Source organism: Hyla sarda, chromosome 4 (assembly GCF_029499605.1).
Source record: "Hyla sarda isolate aHylSar1 chromosome 4, aHylSar1.hap1, whole genome shotgun sequence".
NCBI classification, from domain to species: domain Eukaryota; kingdom Metazoa; phylum Chordata; class Amphibia; order Anura; family Hylidae; genus Hyla; species Hyla sarda.
This window is the reverse complement of record NC_079192.1, coordinates 16,250,807-16,275,264: the sequence shown is the minus strand read 5'-3', so window position 1 is coordinate 16,275,264 and position 24,458 is coordinate 16,250,807. Positions and strand designations below refer to the sequence as shown.

At 44.8% G+C, this 24,458-nt stretch overlaps 1 protein-coding gene across 1 annotated transcript in view; it reads left to right on the top strand.

The window, feature by feature from the left end:
- The window catches only part of LOC130367280 (extracellular calcium-sensing receptor-like), a 40,463-nt gene that overhangs the window by 2,292 nt on the left and 13,713 nt on the right, over window positions 1-24,458 (top strand). Inside the window, exons 2-3 of the mRNA XM_056569686.1 lie at window positions 12,881-13,169; window positions 23,041-23,868. Coding sequence (XP_056425661.1) covers window positions 12,881-13,169; window positions 23,041-23,868 — 1,117 coding nt within the window. The remainder of the gene's footprint in view (window positions 1-12,880; window positions 13,170-23,040; window positions 23,869-24,458) is intronic.

Sequence of the window (24,458 nt, the reverse complement as noted above, 5' to 3'; positions counted from 1 at the left end):
TGTCTCCCACAGGGTGCCTCCAGCTGTTGCAAGACTCCAAGCCTGCCAGGACAGTCTATGGCTGTCCGGCAACACTGGGAGTTGTGGTTTTGCCACAGCTGGAGGCGCCGTTTAGGAAACACTGCCGTATGAGACGTTTTTCATTTTTATTGGGAGGGGGGGCGACGTGTAAGGGGGTGTATGTGTAGTGTTTTACTTTTTATTATTTGTTAGTGTAGTGTAATGTTTTTAGGGTACATTCACACAGGCAGGGGTTCACAGTAAGTTTCCTTGAAGGAAACCCACTGTAAACCCTCCCGTGTGAATGTACCCTGTACATGCCCTAAGGGGGGGGGGCACCCCAAACCTTCAGCTGTGGCAAAATGACAACTCCCAGAATGCACTGACAGACGGTACATGCTGGGAGTTGTAGTTTTACAACAGCTGTAGGCACACTGGTGGGGAACCACTGAGTTAGAAAACAGACTCTAGCTCAGTGATTCCAACCCATGTGCCTCCAGCTGTTGCAAGACTACAACTCCCAGCATGTACGGTCTGTCAGTGCACTCTGGGAGTTGTAGTTTTGCAACAGCTGGAGGCACACGGGTTGGAATCACTGAGTTAGGAAACAGACTCTAGCTCAGTGTTTCACAACCAGTGTGCCTACAGCTGTTGCAAAACTACAATTCACAGCATGCCCGTACAGTCAGGGATCCTGGGCGTGTAGTTCTGCAATATCTGGCCCTTCAGATGTTGTAGAACTACAACTCCCAGCATGCCTGGACAGTCTAGGCATGCTAGGAGTTGCAGTTATGCAACAACTGGGGAAGAACAGTGGCCTCCAAACTGTAGCCCTCCAGATGTTGCAAAACTACAACTCCAAGCATGCCCAGACTGTCCAGGCATGCTGGGAGTTGTAGTTCTGCAAAATCTGAAGGGCCAGATATTGCAGAACTACACGCCCAGCATCCCTGACTGTCTGGGCATGCTGGGAGTTGTAGTTTTGCAACATCTGGAGGGCTACAGTTTGGAGACCACCATATAGTGGTCTCCAAACTGTGCCGCTTCAGATGTTGCAAAACTACAACTCCCAGCATGCCCACACAGTCAGTGCATGCTGGGAGTTGTAGTTTTGCAACATCTGGAGGACCACAGTTTAGAGACCACTACACAGTGGTCTCGAAACTGTGACCCTCCAGATGTTGCAAAACTACAACTCCCAGCATGCCCAGACAGCCTTTGGCTGTGTGGGCATGCTGGGAGTTGTAGTTTTGCAGATTTTAGAAGGCCAAAGTGAAGATCACTTATTGCGATCTTCACTGCAGCCTTCTCCGACGCACTCTCCGGCTGCCGCTCAGATGATGACGCCCCTGCCCGGGATGCCGCCGCCTCCGCCTCCGCAGGTCCGGGTAAGCCGGGCCATGTCCCCCCCCCCCCCCCTCGCCGCCCGTGTTCCCCCCGTGTTCCCCCCGCTCTGTACCGACTTCGATCGGTGTGCAGATCGGGGGGAAATGAACTCTAAGCCCCCGCCCCCCTCCTGCCGTTGGTGGTCAGCCTAACCGACCAATGGCAGGGGATAGGAGGGGGTGGCAACACTGCCACCTCGCTCCTATCCTTTAGGCTGGTCGGAGCTGGCTCTGACAGCTCCGATCAGTCTTATTTTGCCGGGAGATCGGGTCACCAGTGACCCGATTTGCCCGGATCGCAGCAAATCGCAGGTCTGAATTGACCTGTGATTTGCTGCGATCGCCGATATGGGGGGGGTCTCTGGACCCCCCTAGGCATTGCCACGGGATGCTTGCTGATAGATATCAGCAGGCATCCCGGTCCGATCACCGCCCGGCGTATGCATACGCCCTTCGTCCCCAAGGAGTTAAGAATGAAGCTCTTTTTCACCTCAGGGACTGAGCCCGTTTTTGCAATTCTGACCACTGTCACTTTATGCATTAATAACTCTAAGATGCTTTTACAGATTATTCTGAGATTGTTTTTTTGTGACATATTCTACTTTATTTTAGTGGTAATTTTTCGTCGTTACTTGCATCCTTTCTTGGTGAAAAATCCCCAAATTTCATGAAAATTTTGAACATTTAGCATTTTTCTAACTTTGAAACTCTTTGCTTGTAAGGAAAATGGATATTCCAAATAAATGTTATATTGATTCACAAATACAATGAGGGGCATTTACTAATCTTTTACTATGTAGTCTGGTTTTTACCCTGTTTTTTTCTACTTCATTTTTGACTATGTGCGACAAATTTACTAAATTGTTGCGCGGCATTAATAAATTTGGCACACATAGGCAAAAGTGGGAAATTTACTTCATGTAGTAGAAAAAATAGTCTGTTCCTTTTTCCTGCTGTCTGAATAGGTTTCGCTGCTGGTTTCCTTCTGGATCTTTTGTTTTTGAGTTTTTTTTTAGCTTTTTCACCACATCTAAATAATTCAATAACTACAGTGGTCCCTCAAGTTACAATATTAATTGGTTCCAGGAAAACCATTGTAAGTTGAAACCATTGTATGTTGAGACCATAACTCTATGGAAACGTGGTAATTGGTTCTAAAGGCACCAAAATGTCATCCAAAATAGGAAAAAGTGACAAAGAAAAATAAGTAGAACTAATATAGATAAAGCAAATCCTTACATATAAAAGTAAGAAAGATCTGCTGGGAGCTGTAAATCACTGTCTATGTCAGTGTTTCCCAAGCAGGGAGCCTCCAGCTGTTGCAAAACTATAACTCCCAGCATGCCTGGACAGCCAAAGGCTGTCCGGGCATGCTGGGAGTTGTAGTTTTGCAAAAGATGGGGCCACCCTGCTTGGCAAACACTGGTCTATGTAGAGGACAGGATCTTCTTCAGGGGTCCTGTACAGCACAGGCAATGTCCCAAACAAGTAATGGAGTCGCCCTCACCTGGTGTCCAAAAGAGCAGCTAACCCTGATACAGGTAAAGTGTACAGAACATGTAATACCAGACACCAGTCAGTGCATACACTTCAGTAATACAGGGGTTTTACCAGTGAATGCCCATTTTGATTGGTTGGTTCTTCCAGCCATTGACACGTTTTACAGATCTGGACTGTCTGTAGCATTGTATGTTGAGTCTGGTTTCAACTTACGATGGTCCAGAAAAGACCATTGTATGTTGAAACTATTGTATGTTGAGGCCATTGTAAGTTGAGGGATCACTGTAAATTGTAGTCATGGCTCAGAAGTGGTAAACGGCGTTTAGTGTGTGTGTGTGTGTGTGTTTATTACATTTTTTTAACACAGTTTTTTTCTCCCTAAATGTACTTACACTTTTTTTTTTTTTTTTGGTTACTTCTTCTACAGATCTGTGTATCCTGTGGACTCCGGATTCGGTGGACTACTTCGATGACCAGCGTTTTTCTTTGCTTGATGTTAATAAAATGGTTAACGAGGGCTTGTGGGGGAGTGTTTTTTGTAATAAATTTTTTTTTAAACCTGTTGTGTTTGATTTTTATTTTACTTTACTAGACAGGCTTAGCAGTGGAAGCTGTCTTATAGACTGAGTCCATTACTAAGCCGGGCTTAGCGTTAGCCACAAAAACAGCTAGCGCTAACCCCCAATTATTACCCCGGTACCCAACACCACAGGGGTGCCGGGAAGAGCCGGTACCAACAGGCCCGGAGCGTCAAAAATGGCGCTCCTGGGCCTAGGCGGTAACAGGCTGGCGTTATTTAGGTTGGGGAGGGCCAGTAACAATGGTCCTCGCCCACCCTGGTAACGTCAGGCTGTTACTGTTTGGTTGGTATTTGGTTGACAATAAAAATAGGGGGACCCTATGCGTTTTTTTAATATATTTAATTATTTATTTAAAAAAAAAAACGCATAGGGTCCCCCCTATTTTCATTCTCAGCCAAATACCAACCAAACAGTAACAGCCTGACGTTCCCAGGGTGGGCGAGGACCATTGTTACTGGCCCTCCCCAGCCTAAATAACGCCAGCCTGTTACCGCTTAGGCCCAGGAGCGCCATTTTTGACGCTCCAGGCCTGTTGGTACCGGCTCTTCCCGGCACCCCTGTGGCGTTGGGTACCGGGGTAATAATAGGGGGTTAGCGCTAGCTGTTTTTGTGGCTAGCGCTAAGCCCAGGTTAGTAATGGACTCTGTCTATAAGACAGCTTCCACTACTAAGCCTGTCTAGTAAAGTAAGAAAAAAACACAACAGGTTTTAAAAAATTTTTATTACAAAAAACACTCCCCCACAAGCCCTCGTTAACCATTTTATTAAAATCAAATAAAGAAAAACGCTGGTCATCGAAGTAGTCCACCGAATCCGAGGAGTCCACAGGATACACGGATCTGAAATGGGAAGAAAACAAAAAAAATGGGTTAGTACATTTATTATCACCTGCTCACACATCTCCCGCCCCGCACGACTACAACTGCCAGCATGCCCTTACAGTAAGGACATGCTGGGAGTTGTAGTTGTGTGGTGCAGGAGATGTGTGGGCAAGTGACAAGCTTGTCCCCTGCCCCCAGCTGCAGGACTACAACTCCCAGCATGCCCTTACAGTAAGGTGGGGCGGAGGCCGGGCACAGTATTTCCCAACCTGGGACTTGTAGTTTTGCAACATCTGGAGGCACCCTGGTTGGGAAACACTGTTTTAGGCCAGTGTTTCCCAACCAGGGTGCCTCCAGATGTTGCAAAACTACAAGCCCCAGCATGCCTGGACAGTCAAAGGCTGTCTAGGCATGCTGGGAGTTGTAGTTTTGCAACATCTGGAGGCAACCTGGCTGGGAAACACTGGCCTAAAACAGTGTTTCCCAACCAAGGTGCCTCCAGATGTTGCAAAACTACAAGTCCCAGCATGCCTGGACAGTCAAAGGCTGTCTAGGCATGCTGGGAGTTGTAGTTTTGCAACATCTGGAGGCAACCTGGCTGGGAAACACTGGCCTAAAACAGTGTTTCCCAACCAGGGTGCCTCCAGATGTTGCAAAACTACAAGTCCCAGCATGCCTGGACAGTCAAAGGCTGTCTAGGCATGCTGGGAGTTGTAGTTTTGCAACATCTGGAGGCAACCTGGCTGGGAAACACTGGCCTAAAACAGTGTTTCCCAACCAAGGTGCCTCCAGATGTTGCAAAACTACAACTCCCAGCATGCCTGGACAGTCAAAGGCTGTCTAGGCATGCTGGGAGTTGTAGTTTTGCAACATCTGGAGGCAACCTGGCTGGGAAACACTGGCCTAAAACAGTGTTTCCCAACCAGGGTGCCTCCAGATGTTGCAAAACTACAAGCCCCAGCATGTCTGGACAGTCAAAGGCTGTCCAGGCATGCTGGGAGTTGTAGTCTTGCAACATCTGGAGGCACCCTGGTTGGGAAACACTGGCCTAAAACAGTGTTTCCCAACCAGGGTGACTGTTTTAGGCCAGTGTTTCCCAACTGTTTTAGGCCAGTGTTTCCCAACCAGGGTGACTGTTTTAGGCCAGTGTTTCCCAACTGTTTTAGGCCAGTGTTTCCCAACCAGGGTGCCTCCAGCTGTTGCTAAACTACAACTCCCAGCATGCCTGGACAGCCAAAGGCTGTCCAGGCATGCTGGGAGTTGTAGTCTTGCAACAACTGGAGGCACCCTGGTTGGGAAGCCTGCGCAACTTACCGGCTTCCGTAGGATCCAGCGCTGCACGACACTGCCGCGCGACACTGCCGCGCGACAGTGCCGCGCGACGATCTCCGACAGCGATCGTCGCTGGAGCCTCGGAAGGGTAAGTGAACTTCTTCGCCGGTCCCCTTCAGCTGTTTAGTTTTGCAACAGCTGGAGGACTACAGTTTACAGACCACAAACCAGGGGTCTGCAAACTGTGGCCCTCCAGCTGTTGCAAAACTACAACTCCCAGCATGCCTGGACAGCCAATGACTGTCCAGGCATGCTGGGAGTTGTAGTCTTGCAACATCTGGAGGCACCCTGGTTGGGAAACACTGTTTTAGGCCAGTGTTTCCCAACAAGGGTGCCTCCAGCTGTTGCAAAACTACAACTCCCAGCATGCCCGGACAGCCAATGGCTGTCCAGGCATGCTGGGAGTTGTAGTCTTGCAACATCTGGAGGCACCCTGGTTGGGAAACACTGTTTTAGACCAGTGTTTCCCAACAAGGGTGCCTCCAGCTGTTGCAAAACTACAACTCCCAGCATGCCCGGACAGCCAATGGCTGTCCAGGCATGCTGGGAGTTGTAGTCTTGCAACATCTGGAGGCACCCTGGTTGGGAAACACTGTTTTAGACCAGTGTTTCCCAACAAGGGTGCCTCCAGCTGTTGCAAAACTACAACTCCCAGCATGCCCGGACAGCCAAAGGGTGTCCAGGCATGCTGGGAGTTGTAGTCTTGCAACATTTGGAGGCACCCTGGTTGGGAAGCTTGCGCAACTTACCGGCTTCCGTAGGATCCAGCGCTGCACGACACTGCCGCGCGACACTGCCGCGCGACAGTGCCGCGCGACGATCTCCGTCAGCGATCGTCGCTGGAGCCTCGGAAGGGTAAGTGAACTTCTTCGCCGGTCCCCTTCAGCTGTTTAGTTTTGCAACAGCTGGAGGACTACAGTTTACAGACCACACACCAGTGGTCTGCAAACTGTGGCCCTCCAGCTGTTGCAAAACTACAACACCCAGCATGCCCTGACAGCCAAAGCCTATGGCTCTCAGGGCAGGAGCCCGGGCTGACATTACAGTGCAGCCGCCCGGGCTCCTCATACGGTCTCCCCGCTACCCCCCTTGTCTCCCGCCCGGGCTCCTCATACGGCCTCCCCGCTACCCCCCCCCCCCCTTGTCTCCCGCCCGCGCCGCTCAGCTCCCGCTGCTACAAGACTACAACTCCCAGCATGTCCTCACTGTAAGGGCATGCTGGGACTTGTAGTCTTGCAACAGCAGACAGATGGGAGTTGTGTGGCGCTGGCAGGTGAGAGGGGGGATGTAAATCACTGTAGTGTCCCGGTAGTGAGTGTAGCGGGGAGAAAGTATGTCGGAGCCCGGGCGGCAGTAGCTTTTCCTGCTCCATGTTGGAGCTGGAGTAAATTTAGTCAATTTTTATGGCCGTTGCGACAGTTTATTGCGCAACTGCGACTGTCTCAGTTAATAAATTCCTGACCACTGCAAGTAAAAAGTGAAAACTTGCGTAAATTAAGCGGGAAATTTTTTTTTGACTTTCTAGCTCTTGCTAGGGAAAGTCGCACAATTTATAGGGTAGGCGCAATTGCGACAATTTTGCGCCAAAAATAGTCAGAAAAAAATGACTAAACCCCTTAGTAAATGCCTGTCAATATGTCCACTTTATGTTGGCATCATAAACTGGACATATTTTTACTTTTTGAAAAAATTAGAGGGCTTCAAAGTAGAGCAGCAATTTTCAAAATTTTCAGGAAAATTGCAAAATCTGATGGGACAGATGTTACAGAACTACAACTCCCAGCATACCTGGGCAGTCTAGGCATGCTGAGAGTTGTAGTTTTGCAACATCTGGAGGGCTACCGTTTGAGCACCACTGTAATAGGGGTCTCCAAACTGTGACCCTCCAGATGTTGCAAAACTATAACTCCCAGCATGCATTTTGGTAACCACTAGAAGGGCAGCAGTAAATATCGCTTTACTGCCACCTTCCTTCCCCCCCACCATCGCCTCCCTACCTGCACCGCTGATCTCCGCTGATGGCACCGATGATCGGCGGTCCCCACGGCATCTTCTTCCCAGGTACCGGGCGCCATCTTCTCCCCCCGTTCTGCCCGATATCCAGGGGTGGGCAGAGCGGGGGGTTTCCATGGCAACCCCCCGCCCCCCCCCCCGCCGTTGTGCACTGCCATTGGTCAGTACTCTTTGCTGACTAATGGCAGGGGATAGGAGGAGGTTGCAGCACTACAACCTCGCTCATATCCCTTAGGATGATCGGGGCTGTCACGGACAGCTCCGATCATCCCTATTTTCCGGGCGATCGGGTCACCAGTGACCTGATCAGCCCGGAATAGCAGAAAATCGCATGTCTGAATTGACATGCGATTTCCTGTGATCGCCAACATGGGGGGGTCTCTGCGATGTGCCGGGATGTGTCTCAGCGATGTGCCTGGATGCCTGCTGAATGATTTCAGCAGGCATCCCAGTCCGGTCCCCAACCGGCTAGCGGCGGGGACTGGAATTCCCACGGGTGTATCCATACGCCCTACATCCTTAAGGACTCGGGATGCAGAGCGTATGCATACGCCCTGCGTCCTGAACAGGTTAAGCATGTGATGCTCCTTTAAACTCACCTGGGGCAAGTAACAGGTGTGGGCAATATAAAAATCACACCTGAAAGCAGATAAAAAAAAAAGAGAGAAGTTCACTTAGTCTTTGTATTGTGTGCCTGTGTGTGTCACACTAAGCAGGGACAACAAAAAGAGTAGAAGAGAACTGTCTGAGGACTTGAGAACCAAAATTGTGGGAAAATATCAACAATCTCAAGGTACAAGTCCATCTCCGGAGATCTAGATTTGCCTTTGTCCACAGTGCGCAAAATTATCAAGACGTTTGCAACCCAGTGCATTGTAGCTAATCTCTCTGGACATGGTCAGTAGAGAAAAATTGATGAAAGATGTCAAAGCAGGATAGTCCAGATGGTGGATAAGCAGCCCCAAACAAGTTCCAAAGATATTCAAGCTGTCCTGCAGGCTCAGGGAGCATCAGTGTCAGCGCAAACTATTTACCAACATTTAAATGAAATAAAACGCTATGGCAGGAGACCCAGGAGGACCCACTGCTGACACAGAGACATAAAAAAGCAAGACTACATTTTGCCAAAATGAACTTGAGTAAGCCAAAATCCTTCTGGGAAAACGTCTTGTGTACAGATGAGACCAAGATAGAGCTTTTTGGTAAAGCACATCATTCTACTGTTTACCGAAAACAGAATGAAGCCTACAAAGAAAAGAACACAGTACCTACAGTGAAATATGGTGGAGGGTCAATGATGTTTTTGGGGTTGTTTTGCTGCCTCTGGCACTGGGTGCCTTGAATGTGTACATTGCTGTTGGGAAAAGGCGCCTTCCAATAAGAGAGACCTGGAGCAGTTTGTAAAGGAGGAGTTTGTAAGAAGCTTATTGATGGTTATAGGAAGCCACTGATTTCAGTAATTTTTTTCCATAGGGTGTGAAACCAAATATTAAGTTAAGGGTGCCATTAATTTTGTCCAGCCCATTTTTGGAGTTTGGTGTGACATTATAGTTACATAGTTAGTACGGTCGAAAAAAGACATATGTCCATCAAGTTCAACCAGGGAATTAAGGGGTAGGGGTGTGGCGCGATATTGGGGAAGGGATGGGATTTTATATTTCTTCATAAGCATTAATGTTATTTTGTTCCATGAATTTATCTAATCCTGTTTTAAAGCTGTTAATTGTTCCTGCTGTGACCAGTTCCTGAGGTAGACCGTTCCATAAATTCACAGTCCTCACGGTAAAGAAGGCGTGTCGCCCCTTGAGACTAAACTTTTTCTTCTCCAGACGGAGGGAGTGCCCCCTCGTCCTTTGGGGGGGTTTAACCTGGAACAGTTTTTCTCCATATTTTTGTATGGGCCATTAATATACTTATATACGTTTATCATATCCCCCCTTAAACGTCTCTTCTCAAGACTAAACAATTGTAACTCCTTTAATCTCTCCTCATAGCTAAGATGTTCCATGCCCCATATTAGTTTAATCGCGCGTCTATGCACCCTTTCCAACTCCGCAGTGTCCCTTTTATGGACAGGTGCCCAAAACTGAACAGCATATTCCAGGTGAGGCCGTACCAATGCTTTATAAAGGGGGAGTATTATGTCCCTGTCCCTCGAGTCCATGCCTCTTTTGATACATGACAATATCCTGCCGGCTTTGGAAGCAGCAGCCTGACATTGCATGCTATTCTGTAGTCTGTGATCTACAAGTCACCCAGATCCTTCTCTACCAGTGACTCTGCCAGTTTAATCCCCCCTAAGACATACGATGCATGCAGGTTATTAGTACCCAGATGCATAACTTTACATTTATCCACATTGAACCTCATTTGCCAAGTGGATGCCCAGACACTTAGTCTATCCAAGTCATCTTGTAACTTATACACATCCTCTATAGACTGTACCGTGCTACAAAGCTTGTCGTCATCTGCAAAGATAGAAACAGAGCTGTTAATACCATCCTCTATATCATTGATAAATAAATTAAACAACAGCGGGCCCAGTACTGAACCTTGGGGTACACCACTAATAACCGGGGACCAATCAGAGTACGAATCATTGACCACCACTCTCTGGGTACGATCCATGAGCCAGTGTTCAATCCAGTTACAAACTAAAATTTCCAAACCCAAAGACCTTAACTTACCTGTCAGACGTATGTGAGGGACAGTATCAAACGCTTTGGCAAAATCCAGAAACACTATATCCACAGCCATTCCTCTATATACACAGCCCCCCTCTATATACACAGCCCCCCTCTATATACAGAGCCCCCCTCTATATACACAGCCCCCCTCTATATCCACAGCCATTCCTCTGTCAAGGCTTCTACTCACCTCTTCATAAAAGCAAATTAGATTGGTTTGACAACTTCTATCCTTAGTAAACCCATGCTGGCTATCACTTATAATACAATTATCCCCTATGTATTCCTGTATGTAATCCCTTATAAGTCCTTCAAACAATTTACCCACAATGCACGTTAAACTTACCGGTCTATAGTTTCCTGGGGAAGACCTAGAGCCCTTCTTGAAGATTGGTACCACATTAGCCTTGCGCCAGTCCCTTGGCACAATACCAGACACCAGAGAATCTCTAAATATCATGAACAAGGGTACAGATATTACTGAACTTACCTCTCTAAGAACTCTTGGGTGTAGTCCATCCGGCCCTGGGGATTTGCTTACATTTATATCACTTAACTTACCTTGTACCATCTCTACATTAAGCCAGTTCAGTACATTACATGATGTGTTACCAGCACTGACCTGGCCAATGTCAGCTCCTTCTTCCATAGTGTATACAGAACTAAAGAACCCATTCAGTAGCTCCGCCTTCTCTTGATCGCCTGTGACAACCTCCCCATTATCATTATTAAGGGGTTCTTCATGCTCTGTCCTTGGTTTTTTTGCATTTATATATCTAAAAAAATATTTAGGATTAGTTTTGCTTTCTTTGGCCACCTGTCTCTCATTTTGAATTTTTGCTGTTTTTATTACATTTTTACAGATTAAGCTTATTAAGCTCCTTGTACTGTTTAAATGTTATAGCTGACCCATCAGATTTGTATTTTTTGAAGGCTATTTTTTTGTTGTTTATTGCTCTTTTAACATCATGTGTCAGCCATGTAGGATTTAGTTTTAATCGTTTATATTTGTTCCCCTTTGGTATATATTTAGCTGTATAGTTATTTAGAGTTGATTTGAAGATGTCCCATTTACCTTCTGCATCAGCATTTGAGAACACCTCCCCCCAGTCTATGTCCTGTAGTGCAGCCCTCAGCCCAGGGAAATTTGCCTTTTTAGAGTTATATGTTTTTGCCTTCCCCGCCTGTCTTTGTTTTCTACATTTTAAGTCACAAGTAACTATATTGTGGTCGCTATTACCAAGGTTTTCCCGCACAGTTACATTACCAACCAGCTCTGCGTTGTTGGAAATGATCAGATCCAACAAGGCATCACTTCTTGTTGGGTCCTCCACAAACTGGCCCATAAAATTATCCTGCAATAAATTTAGGAATTGTCGCCCCTTTGTAGTTTTAGCCAACCCCGGACCCCAATCTATATCTGGATAGTTAAAATCTCCCATTATTACCACTGTACCTGCCCGGGCGGCCCTCTCTATTTGTTTATGAAGCCGAACTTCTATCTCTTCAGTGATATTAGGGGGTCTGTAGATTACCCCAAATATTATTTTTTCAGTATTTCCCTCCTTTTGTAATTCTACCCACAGTGATTCCACCTCCTCAAAATCATCACACACTATGGCATCGTTCACACTGACTTTCATACCACTTCTTACATACAGACAGACTCCACCACCTTTTCTGTTCATTCTATCCTTGCGAAACAATGTAAACCCCTGCAGATTGACAGCCCAGTCATGCGAGGAGTCCAGCTATGTCCAATTAGCTTTTTTTCCTCGCTTTTTTGGTTTAGTTTCAATACACACAAAGGGAATAAACATGTGTATAGCAAAACATGTGTTACTGCAATCCTTTTCTGTGAGAAATACTTCATTGTTTGGAAAAATTTCAGAGGTGCCAACATTTACGGCCATGACTGTATGAGGATGGGATATAAGGACGGGATATGAGTTTGGGATACGAGGATGGATTATGAGGATGGGATATGAGGTTGGGATAGGAGGACGGGATATGAGGACAAGATACGAGGATGGGATATGAGTTCGGGATATGAGGAAGTGATATGAGGACGGGATATGAGGATGGGATATGAGGACGAGATATGAGGATGGGTTATGAGGACGGGATATGAGTTTGGGATATGAGGATGGGATATGAGTACGGGATATGAGGAGAAGATATGAGGATGGGATATGATGACAAGATATGAGGTTGGGATATGAGGACGGGATATGAGGATGGGATATGATGACAAGATATGAGGTTGGGATATGAGGACGGGATATGAGGATGGGATATGATGACAAGATATGAGGTTGGGATATGAAGACGGGATATGAGGATGGGTTATGAGGAAGGGATATGAAGTCGAATATGAGGACAAGTACTTCCTCCTATGTTGCTTTTCCTCTCCCACAAGGATTGGGTAGGAAAGAAAGGGCAATGCCGAGTACTCAGCTAGTATATTATAAAAGATAAAGTCATAGTTAATGATGAATTCATATCCTATCTTTACTTATATTCTACATTGCAAAAATTTTGAATTTTTTTTCCTTTTATAGGTTTAGTCTTGAGAGCTACCAGCAGCTCCAGGCGGTGATCTTTGCAATTGAAGAGATCAACAGGAATCACAAGCGTCTCCCAAATATCACGTTGGGTTTCCAAGCCTATGACCCTTGTCTTGCTGTCCAGCAAAGTTTAGCTGGAACATTGCAGGTGGTAACAGGAGAGAGCAAAGCAATTCCCAACTACAGATGTCTAGATGTTCCCTTAAGCTCTGTCATTGGTCCTTCAGCTTCCACACATTCTCTTTCTATCGCCTCTATTCTGGGGCTTCAGAGATACCCTCAGGTAATATGTGTTTGATACGTTGGTTTGAGAATCTAATCAATCAACATTCTGGTAGTCATAGATTTGGGCAGATATGTGGCAGTAAGAATAGGTCTGGACCAGTTATACTAGAAGACCTATAGATATTCATGTCATCATAGATTCAGAACATTTTAGGGCAACTACAACAGGACTGGATTGGTTAACTAGGACACAAGAGGATCCTCTGGATTAGATGGGCTCCCATATGATAATGAAGCTTAGCCATGACATTGGGTCAACTTCATAGAAAGGCGTTTGTATGACCTGTGTATGAGGTTACAATGAGCCTAAAGAAACTGTACACCAGGAGGACACTATGGGTCAATGAATATTCAACTGTGATTATCTTTTAGAGCAATGGTGCCCATAGACCCTCAAACCCTGTCAGCCCAACATTTGTTCGGTCCCTGACAGCCAAACATTCACAATTTGTGAATGGGAGTACACACATGAAAATAATAGGGTTGGACAGATAAAATCCAACTTGCCCGAACCTCCTCTCACTGACTGATCTCCAATGCTAGTCATTGACCGTAAGTGTTGGTATAAGCTGGCACCACTATATATGGAGCGAGCTCAGCTCCCGAGCCTGTTCCATACTTTCCCACCCAACCCATAATGTACTTGTATGTCCTGGGTTAGGAAGAAGGTCATTATAATACACACCATTTTATAATCTACAACATGCTCACTTCAATTTCTTTTAATATACACTGTTCCCCGTCAATTAGTTATAATAAACTGTGTCCTCTTAATTAAATATTATGCAATATAACTCCTTAATTCATTATTTTAACCATCAAACAAAGAAGCTTTATTGAAAAAGCAAAGCAAATGACATACAAAACATGCATAGTGAATAAGCAAACAGGGTCTATCGACCCAGATGGAAGAGAACAACTAGGTACAACCGGGCAAAAGACATAAGTTAGCTCACAGAGACGCGGCATAGATAACATACAAAATTCGGTGCGGTGCCACATAGTCAATGAAAGCTACGTACAATATTGAAGTAGGAAAGAATCTTCACATCCAGGGCTAAATATGAAAGCATAATCAGTATAGAGAGAAAGAATGGCGCATATCAGGACAATAGGTTAACAGGAGCCATGGTTCCCAAAAGTTAAAATGGTCCACTTGGTCTTCCCTTATGGCAGACAGTTTTTCATTCAACATAATGACATTTATTCGGTCTATCAGCCTCTGCAGGTGCAATTCAGGCTTTCTCAATTGGGAAGCTATGTGGATATGGGATGCCAACATAACAAACTGGAACAACTTAAAATCTCGGTAAGGCATTCTAGCGGGTTTATGTCCTAGTAAGCAATATGAGGGAAGTCTTGGTACAGGGCAAGTAGAATCGTGAAGAGCATATCTAGCACCTGTCTCCAGAAGGTCACTACAGCCGAACAGCTCCACTATGTATGATACATTGTTCCCCTCGCTCCATATCCACGAAAACAAAGAGGTGAAACAGTAGGGAAATTATTGTGGAGAAGGGCAGGCAACCTATAAGATCTATGTAGTACTCTTAATGAGGTCTTGATTAAGGAAACCTGCCAACCACCTCTACTAACTGTAGTGCAACATTCCCTCCATTGAGATAGGGTGAGCATGGAGTGCAAATTTCACTCCCAGGTCAACATAAATGGGAGCTTAGTATCCACTGGAGGTGCATTAAAGGAAGCATATAAAACAGAAAGTAACCCTTGCATGTCCGGATAATACAGCATCTGCCTTTCATAAGGAGTTGTGGCAACCTGAGTTGCAGGAGGTACAAGAGAGGTGTAGCAGGATATGATTTGATGGGCTCTAAACAATTCTCCAACCGGGATGGTATGACGAGACATAAAATTTCCCAAGGAAACCAAGGTCCGTCCTTCTAAAAAGTCCTGTAGACGAAGTAGGCCAGTCGTTCACTACCAGCGATAAGAGGAGACAGTTATACCAGGAGTGAAAGAAGGATTACATAGAAACTGCAGTAAAGGGGAGGGCAAAGATTGCAAAGAAAACATAAAGCGAACCTGATGCCAAAGAGAGCATATAAAGTGGCTTGTGCGGAAGAGTCAAGAAGAGAGGCGATAGAAGAAGCAGTCCACATAAGGGCGGGAAGAGAATATGGAGAGACCAAGGAATCCTCTAGACCCACCCACCTCAGGGCTCCCCTCCGACAATTAATCAAAAAGAGCTGTGCAATGTGAGCAGCATAATAATATTTGAGTAGATTGGGGACCGACAGGCCCCCTATCCGTTTGTGATAGTACATGACAGCTCTACCAATCCTCTGCCTTTTATAAGACCATATGTAGGCAAAATGTCCTTCTGCAAAGAAAGTAGGTCTTTTTTCAAAACTGGTATTGGAAGGGAGCAAAATAAATATGAGAGGCGATGTAATAACACCATTTTGACTACAATAATTCTCCCAATCCAAAACAGGTAAGAAAATTACCTAAAAAGATGCCATTTCAATAAGTCAGCTCTCAAGGTGCGATTTAATGGGGTGTCATTAACAGAATATAGAGTCGGGAGGGTGGTGGTGAGTTTCACCCTAAGGTAGGAGAGGCCAGAGGAGGAATCTCAAATACCAAAGTTTAAAGAAATAAAGTGCTGAACCGAAGTGGGAACGTTAGACAGTACAAGGCTTCAGATTTAGATGCATTAATGCAAAGTCCTGAGACCACTGCAAAGATATCCAATATGTGTGCAAGATTGGGTAAAGTGTTAAGTGGTGCCGTTAAAGTGAGTAGAAAGTCATCAGCAAATAAATTGCATTTGTAGTTATTCTCGCCCACTCTCACCCCTGGATATCTGGAGTATGTCCAGCTGCGTCCTGGTGTCACTGAGAGACTTATAGAGATAGAGAGGGAGACTGCTTGTGTGCAAACGTCAGTCTAGCCAACTTGGTCTCAAGGGCAGTCCTAGTGGTCTCGCGGTCCCTCTTAATCAATAGAGCTGATACGACCACTCATAAAAGATTTATGCGCTAACACCCCCAACTAAGGGCACTGTCAGGGCAGTCATTAATAGAAAAATAAGATGACAGGTCAGCCTCCAATTGTGACTTAACTCGTGGCATAGTAAGTAAGGACTCATTGAGTCTCCATCTAAAGGGGACCATAGCATGATCCGCCAGATTAAAAACCGCCTGCACTATATAGTGGTCGGACCAAGCCGACGGTACATATCCAGCATAGAGGAGTTTCGGCAACAGAGAACTATGGGCTAAGATCCAGTTTATGCGGGTATAGGAACGTTGAGAGGGGGAGTAGTATGTATATATCCTCTAAGCTGGCCGTTATGTTCCCACCAGACATCAGCTACATGACAATCCTCAAACAACTTAATTACCTGTCGTTGTTGGGTCCCTGATCTGCGAAGTGGGGCGGATGTAGTACGATCTAGAGAGCTATGGACTATACAGTTAAAATCTCCAGCCAAAATCAGCCAATCGTAGTGCAGGGAGCCAAGCAATGTACACATCCGTCTGAAAAAATCAATAGGGGCAACAGTGGGTGCATAGCAGTTAACCAAACATAACTTTTTATCTGCTATTTGGATCAATCAAGGTGCGTTCAACATGAAATAAAAAGGAGTCATGTAGTAGAATAAGTGTCCCCCTACCCTTTGTAGCATAGGTAGACATGTAGTAGTATTTATAGGATTTATGAAAAAAACGTAAGAAATGAAGAAGAAAAATGTGATTCCTGAATACAAATAACGTTAGGACGCAACTTAGCGTAGTCTCGGAAGGCCTTCCCTCTTTTATATCGGGAGTTAAAACCCTGTACATTATGCAATGTCAATTTACACATAATAGCGTATGGGAACGCCAAAGTAGCTGTGAATAAGGGGAAGGGCCTTCACAAAATCCATAGCAAGTGGCGCCGCACCATTCCAGCAATGTGAGCATGACATCATAATCACAGAAAAAAAATTGTACCTGGTCCAAACAAAAAAAAACAACAACAACAAAACCAGCAGTAAACAAGACAAGACAGACGAACATATAGACAAACAAAAGTGTCCAGTTGAGGAAAGACGGGTCTGGGAACTCCACAGGCCATCCTAATTCCTTGCCCCGATCTCGTCATACGAGGGTCACACTATTCTGGTCCGTGTATAGCCACTGTCGGAATTAGGTAGGAGACATCCATCCGGAGCAGCAATAGTCCCCAGTGTCACAGGGGAGCGTCCATGAAAATCAAATGTAGTGTAACAGAGTAACAGACCCAGTGTTTTTGGGGGTCAACAGTCCAGGCAGGGAGGTGCAGGTGTGGGTCAATTAGATTTTGGCATTTTTACGTGCGGGACCCACCGGAGCCCACATGCGTATAACCCGTGGAGGTCTCTGCGGTTGCGGGAAAAGATCAGCCGGCTGTATGTTTTCCTCGGCCAGGGCCTCCTTGGCTTTCTTTAGTGTGTGAACCACATAAGAGTGTCCTTTGCCTGAAATGCCAGCGAAAATGGAACACCCCATCTATATTTAACCCCTCAGGGTTTTTCAGTTTTTGCACTTTCGATTTTTCCTCCTTACCTTTTAAAAATCATAACCCTTTCAATTTTCCACCTAAAAATCCAAATTATGGCTTATTTTTTGCGTCACCAATTCTACCTTGCAGTGACATTAGTCATTTTACCAAAAAATTCACGGTGAAACGGAAAGAAAATCATTGTGTGACAAAATCGAAGAAAAAACGCCATTTTGTAACTTTTGGGGGCTTCCGTTTCTACGCAGTGTATATTACGGTAAAAATTACACCTTATCATTATTCTGTAGGTCCATATGTTAAAATGATACCCTACTTATATAGGTTTGATTTTGTAGTACTTCTGGAAAAAATCATAACTACATGCAGGAAAATTTATACGTTTAAAAATGTCATCTTCTGACACTTATAACGTACAGGGCGGTATGAGGACTAATTTTTTGCGCTGTGATCTGAAGTTTTTATTGGTATGATTTTTGTTTTGATCTGACTTTTTGATCACTTTTTATTCATTTTTTAATGGTATAAAAAGTGACCAAAAATACACTTTTTTTGACTTTGGAATTTTTTTGCGCGTGCGCCATTGACCGTGCGGTTTAACTAATGATATATTTTTATAGTTCGGACATTTACACACGCGACGATACCACATATGTTTAATTTTTTTTTCTTTTACACTGTTTTATTTTTTTTATGGGAAAAGGGGGGTGATTCAAACTTTTATTAGGGAAGGGGTTAAATGACCTTTATTGACACTTTTTTTTTACTTTTTTTTTGCAGTGTTATAGGTCCTATAGGGACCTATAAAACTGCACACACTGATCTCTTGCACAGATCACTGGCGTGTATTAACACGCCTGTGATCAGTGTTATGGGCGCTTGACTGCTCTTGCCTGGATCTCAGGCACGGAGCAGTCATTCGTCGATCGGACACCAAGGAGGCAGGTACGGGCCCTCCCGGTGTCCTGTAAGCTGTTCGGGACGCCGCGATTTCACCGCGGCGGTCCCGAACAGCCCGACTGAGCAGCCGGGTCACTTTCACTTTCACTTTAGAAGCGGCGGTCAGCTTTGACCACCGCTTCTAAAGGGTTAATACCGCACATCGCCGCGATCGGCGATGTGTGGTATTAGCCGCGGGTCCCGGCCGTTGATGAGTGCCGGGACCAACGCGATATGATGCGGGATCGCGGCGCGATCCCGCTTCATATCGCGGGAGCCGGCGCAGGACGTAAATATACGTCCTGCGTCGTTAAGGGGTTAAGCTGTTTCTGCATGAGGGCTAAAGTAATTGGCCTGAACTCCCTTCTGCGAGCCAAGGTGGAGGGAGCTAGATCTGAGTATAGCTTGGCAGTCGGGGGCAGACCCAGCAGGGCCGTAAGATCTCTGGCTGCTTGGAGGAGAGTATCGCGCACCTCCTTGTAATGGAGCTTGAGTATGACATCTCGGGGAAGATCAGTATTTTTAGGCCTTGCCAAGGCCCTATGGATTCTATCAAAGCAGAGCAGTTCTGGTTCAAGATGGGGTGCCAGCTCATAAAACAAGGAGGTTAGTACCTTAGTGAGGTCAGTCGTCGTCTCTGGCAGTCCCCGCGGCCGTAAGTTCGCCCTCCGCAAGTGGTTCTTGAGATTCTCAAGCTTGAGCTCAAGGGTGGCCATTTTCTGTGCCTGCTCGTCAATATCCTGGTGATCTGCCTCCACTGCGTCCACCAGCTCATCCACGCTGGACTCTGTGTCTGCCACCCGCTGCATCAGGTCTTGTAGTTGGGTGGTAAAGTCCGGCACTGCTTGTGCCAGCTCCTTCCGGAACATAGCCTGGATGATGCGAAACATGGCTGCCGGTGTCAGGTCATCTGATGAGGTCTGATGTTCATCTTCAGAGTGCTCGTCTGCCATGAGGGAGTGGCGGCATTCTTGGATCTAGTCTCCGCTCTGAAAATATCAGGAATAGAATGTGAAAGCCCTTGTGAACATAATGGAAACTTCTTCTTTGAGGAGCGGGACATATTCAGAGGGATCCGGCTAGGTTCTCCGGTGCTATGGAGCCGATTTTTGGCGCTGTAAGTGGCTTTTAAGGCACAGCCAGCACGGAGTTCACATCAGGTGCGTCCTTCTCAGTGCGCTGCGTGCATGTGCCCCTCCCCCCCCCAATTAATTATTTTACCCTGTGCCCCCTCTATTAATTATAATTCACTGTTCCCTGTATTAAGTATTCTACACTGTGCCTCATCTATTATTACACATTGTGCCCCCTGTATTAATTATAAGTCACTTATTATTAAGTAATATACACTGTGCCTCTTCTATTATTATACAATGTGCCCCTCTATTAATTATTATGCATTATGCTCTCTTTTTTACTTATTATACCCTGTGCCCATTTTATTATAATGCACTCTGCCCCTCTAATAATTATACTGCACTGTGCCCTCTCTAGTAATTATTATGAACTGTGCCCCCTCTTTAATTTATTATGGACTCCTCTATGTTTATGCACCTTGCCCCTTATATGAATTTTATGGACTATGCCCCTTTTATTATTATACACTGTGCTCCTTATATAAAATGTATACACTTTGCCCCTTATATTATTATATGCTGTGTCCTGTTATTATTATACAGTATGTAATTACCGGTAATAGTAATTATTACCCACTATGCCTCCTCTATTATTATTATACACTTTGCCCCTTCTATTAGTATACACTATGCCTTTTCTTTTATTATGCACTGTGCCCCTTCTATTAGTTTAAACTATGCATTCCCTTCTCTTTTATTATGCACTGTACCCCTTATATTAGTTTACACTATGCCTTCTATTTTATTATGCACTGTGCCCCTTCTATTAGTTTAAACTATGCATTCCCTTCTCTTTTATTATGCACTGTACCCCTTATATTAGTTTACACTATGCCTTCTATTTTATTATGCACTGTGCCTGTTCTAATATTATACACTGTGCCCTTTCTTTTAGTTCTTATCCACTGTGCCCCCACTATTATGCACGTTGCTCCCTTTATTAATTATGTATTGCACCCACTTTATTATACACTGTGTCCCTTCTATTAATTATTATGCCCCCTTTGTGCCCCTTTATTATTTATTATGTATTGTACCCCCTCTATTATACAGTGTGCACCTTCTACGATTATACACTCTGTCCCCCTGTAGTAATTTTGCCATGCGCCCCCTTTATTATTATTATGCACTGTGCCCCTTTAATATTATGCACTGTGCCTTTCATTTATTTACCACTAACCCCTTCTCCCCTGGTTTGTTGTGGTATGGCCGCTACATCGATGACCTCCTGTTTATTTGGGGGTCCGATGTGGCTGCCATACAGGGGTTTGAAGAGTTCATGAATTCCAATGAGCTCAACCTCCATTTTACAATCGGCCTGGGGAGTAATGTGGTTAATTTCTTGGATCTTACATTGCAGGGTGACAGTGATACCGGCAATATCATTACATGCACATTTAGAAAATCTACTGCAGTAAATTCCATTCTGCATGCCGGTTCCTGTCACCCCTCACACGTAATTGAGAACTTACCCACAGGAGAAATGATCAGGGCACGCCGCAACTGCTCGCTCGATGAGGATTTTTCGAACGAAGTGGTTGCTATTAGCAACAGACTCAAGCAACGCGGCTACCCTGAATGGACTATTAAAAAGGCGCACAATATTGCTATTAGAAAGGGTCATTGTGATCTAATAAAAGAAAATACCCATAGCAAGAAAACTCATAGCCTTAGTTCACCTGTGGTCTTTTCTACTCAATTCAGTACTGAGTTTAAAGTAATGAGCAACATCATTAAAAAGAATATGCCGATTCTACATACAGATCCTGAGTTTCGGACAGCATTGAAGGGGGGCATTAGGTGTGTATCCAGGAGAGCCCCAACTTTGGGCCAGACTTTATCCCCCAGCCTCTTCTCTACCTCTCCGAAAAAAGCTTCTACTTGGCTTAATTGCCAAGGTACATACAAATGTGGATCTAGAAAGTGTATTTGCTGTAATTACATGAACAATTCAGTGTCATTTACATCTACAAGCAATAACAAAATATTTAACATCAGACAATACATCAATTGCAACACAGCTGGAGTTGTATATCTATTTACGTGCCGTGCCTGCAATATTTTTATCAACCCACTAAAAATTAGAGTACGAAAACATCTCTCAGATATTGCACATTTCCAGGCACGACACGTATCAATGGTCAGCAAGCATTGTGCTGAGGTACATGGTGGAAATACCTCCAGTCTGGTGGTACAAGGTATCGAGAGGGTGGACAAACCACTGAGAGGTGGAAACCTGAGACAGAAGGTGTTGGATCGTGAAATATACTGGATTCTCACCCTTGAGACTAGGATACCGCTAGGTCTGAACAGGAGACTGGATACGATCTTGCACTATTGAATGAGTTGGTTGTAATGACCGTGGCACTATGATAATCCGAATATTACTATGTATGTCTTAGTTGCTTTACGTTTTCCAGTCACCTGTTCAGTATCCTTTTTCATATTTACATAGGTGCATAATAATGATTATAATAACCTTTTTTGTAATCTGTTTTTGTCATGAGATTTGACAAGCTGCATTTCTTGCTCTGGTAAATAACCGTTCTCCCAGTTCAGCATTGTGATTCTTCAGGTCCTAGTGCTAGTTGTGTATTACCATCTGATATATTCTTAAAAGGATGGAGTCCGGTTCTCTAGGTTTTGAACCAGATATATACAACTAGTGCATAAGATTTATTTTAACAATGTTTCAATTTTCCTTCTCTTTTATATAATGAATTTTGTTATAAGTGTGATGAAATAAAGATATGATACGTACGTTTTAACATTGTTTGTAATTATATGTGCAGATGGGATGTCACATGATTCGGGGCTTAGCCCCGCCCAGGACACTACCACCCTGCATATATAAACGATCTAAGTGCTTGTAACATGTGTATGACTAAGGCCTTGCTGGCCGAAACGCGTCACGTTACCTGAGTGTCCGATGTTTCCTATGGCAACTATGCAATAAAGCAGCTCAGTTTTACACGTGTGTGCGCTGGACATTCTTCCTCTTTTTCATTTATTTAGTATGCTTTGTACCCTTTCTATTAATTATAGTTCTATTAATTATAATAGAGGCAGATTTGCAGTGTGTCTTATACAAAATATATGTTCTAAAGCAATGGTGCATAAAAGATTTTATATGATAAATTTGGCCTTATCCACCACCAAAGAATGAGAAGCAGGGGCGGTGTTGGCTTATGGAATTCAGTTGTCCTACTAGAACAAAATCATAAAAATCTTCAGTGTAACGTTGTTGACAAATGAACCGATCTCCATACATTATTTTTTCCAACACAGATCAGCCATATTTCTACAAGCCCTCTCCTCAGTGACCGAACAAAGTTTCCATCTTTCTTTAGAACAGTCCCCAGTGACATTTTCCAGTCCAAAGGTCTTGCTCAGATGGTTTTGCATTTTGGATGGACTTGGATGGGGCTTCTAGCAGTGGACAATGACTATGGCCAACAAGGGATCCAACTTGTCAGACAAGAGATAATAAAGGTGGGGGCATGTGTTGCCTTCACAGAAACCATCATCCTAAGTCGACCGGATCGCAACGCTCCACACATTGTTAACACAATAAAACAATCTTCAGCCAGGGTTGTGGTTGTCTTCTCTAGTGATATTAACATGTTTCCAATATTGGCCGAGATGCTAAGACAGGATGTTACCAAAAGGATATTTGTTGTCAGCGAAGCCTTGTCAACTTCAAGTTTCTTCAAGGGAATGACTGCGAGGCTTGTTTCGGGCACCATTGGGATAGCTCTCAATAGTGGAACAATACCTGGCTTCAAGGATTTCCTAAACAAAGTCCATCCATCTAAGCCTTCAGGAGGAACATGGGCAAAAAATCTCTGGGAAAAAAGTTTTGATTGTAAATTTATTAAGGAGAACAATGTGACAAGTTCTTTAACATCTTCAGCGAAATCATGTACAGGAGAAGAAGACCTCGAGAGCATAACAAACGGCTACAATGATGTTGACCATTTACGAGTCACCTACAACGCCTATACCGCGGTACAGATCATCGCCATGGCTTTGGAAGACCTGAGATCCTGTCAAAGTGATGGAAATGCAGGTCTTCACCAGACATGTGCTGACATTTTTAAGTTTGAACCTTGGAAGGTATTTTCTATTTCAGATAAAGAATGTAGAAAAGACGTAAAAGTAATTTACAACATTAGGTGAAGGCTTTAGAAGATGTGTAGAATTTGTAGACTAGTTCAAATAGGAAAACAAATGGTTTTTGCTAAGGATGGACCGTCCATGCTTGACTGGTCCACCACTTCCACAACTCCCACCAATAAGTTGAATGAAGATTGAGCGAGTATCACATCCACATGTCTACCAGATCCATATTAACAACTAAGTGTGATGTAGTCCAAAATCGGATCAGTCCTTATAGGATGAGAGTTGGTACCTTGTTAGCCTTAGAAATATAGGAGACAAGTGGAGTAGTGATGATACCTTTATTGACTAACTGAGAAGATATAGCTTTCAAGAACTCTTAGGTCCCTTCATCGGGCATGCTGCGATCTCCTGAACGGGGCCCTGGCAGTCTGCCTAAAGCGGCCTTTCCGACCCCCGCAAGAGAGCCACAGCCAACACACCCCCTCCATGTATCTCAATGGGATACATGGAGGGGGCGTGCCAGCCAGCGCTTAATGCAGGGCCTGCATTCCCCCTTCCAGCAGGCTGCCGGGGCCCCGTTCAGG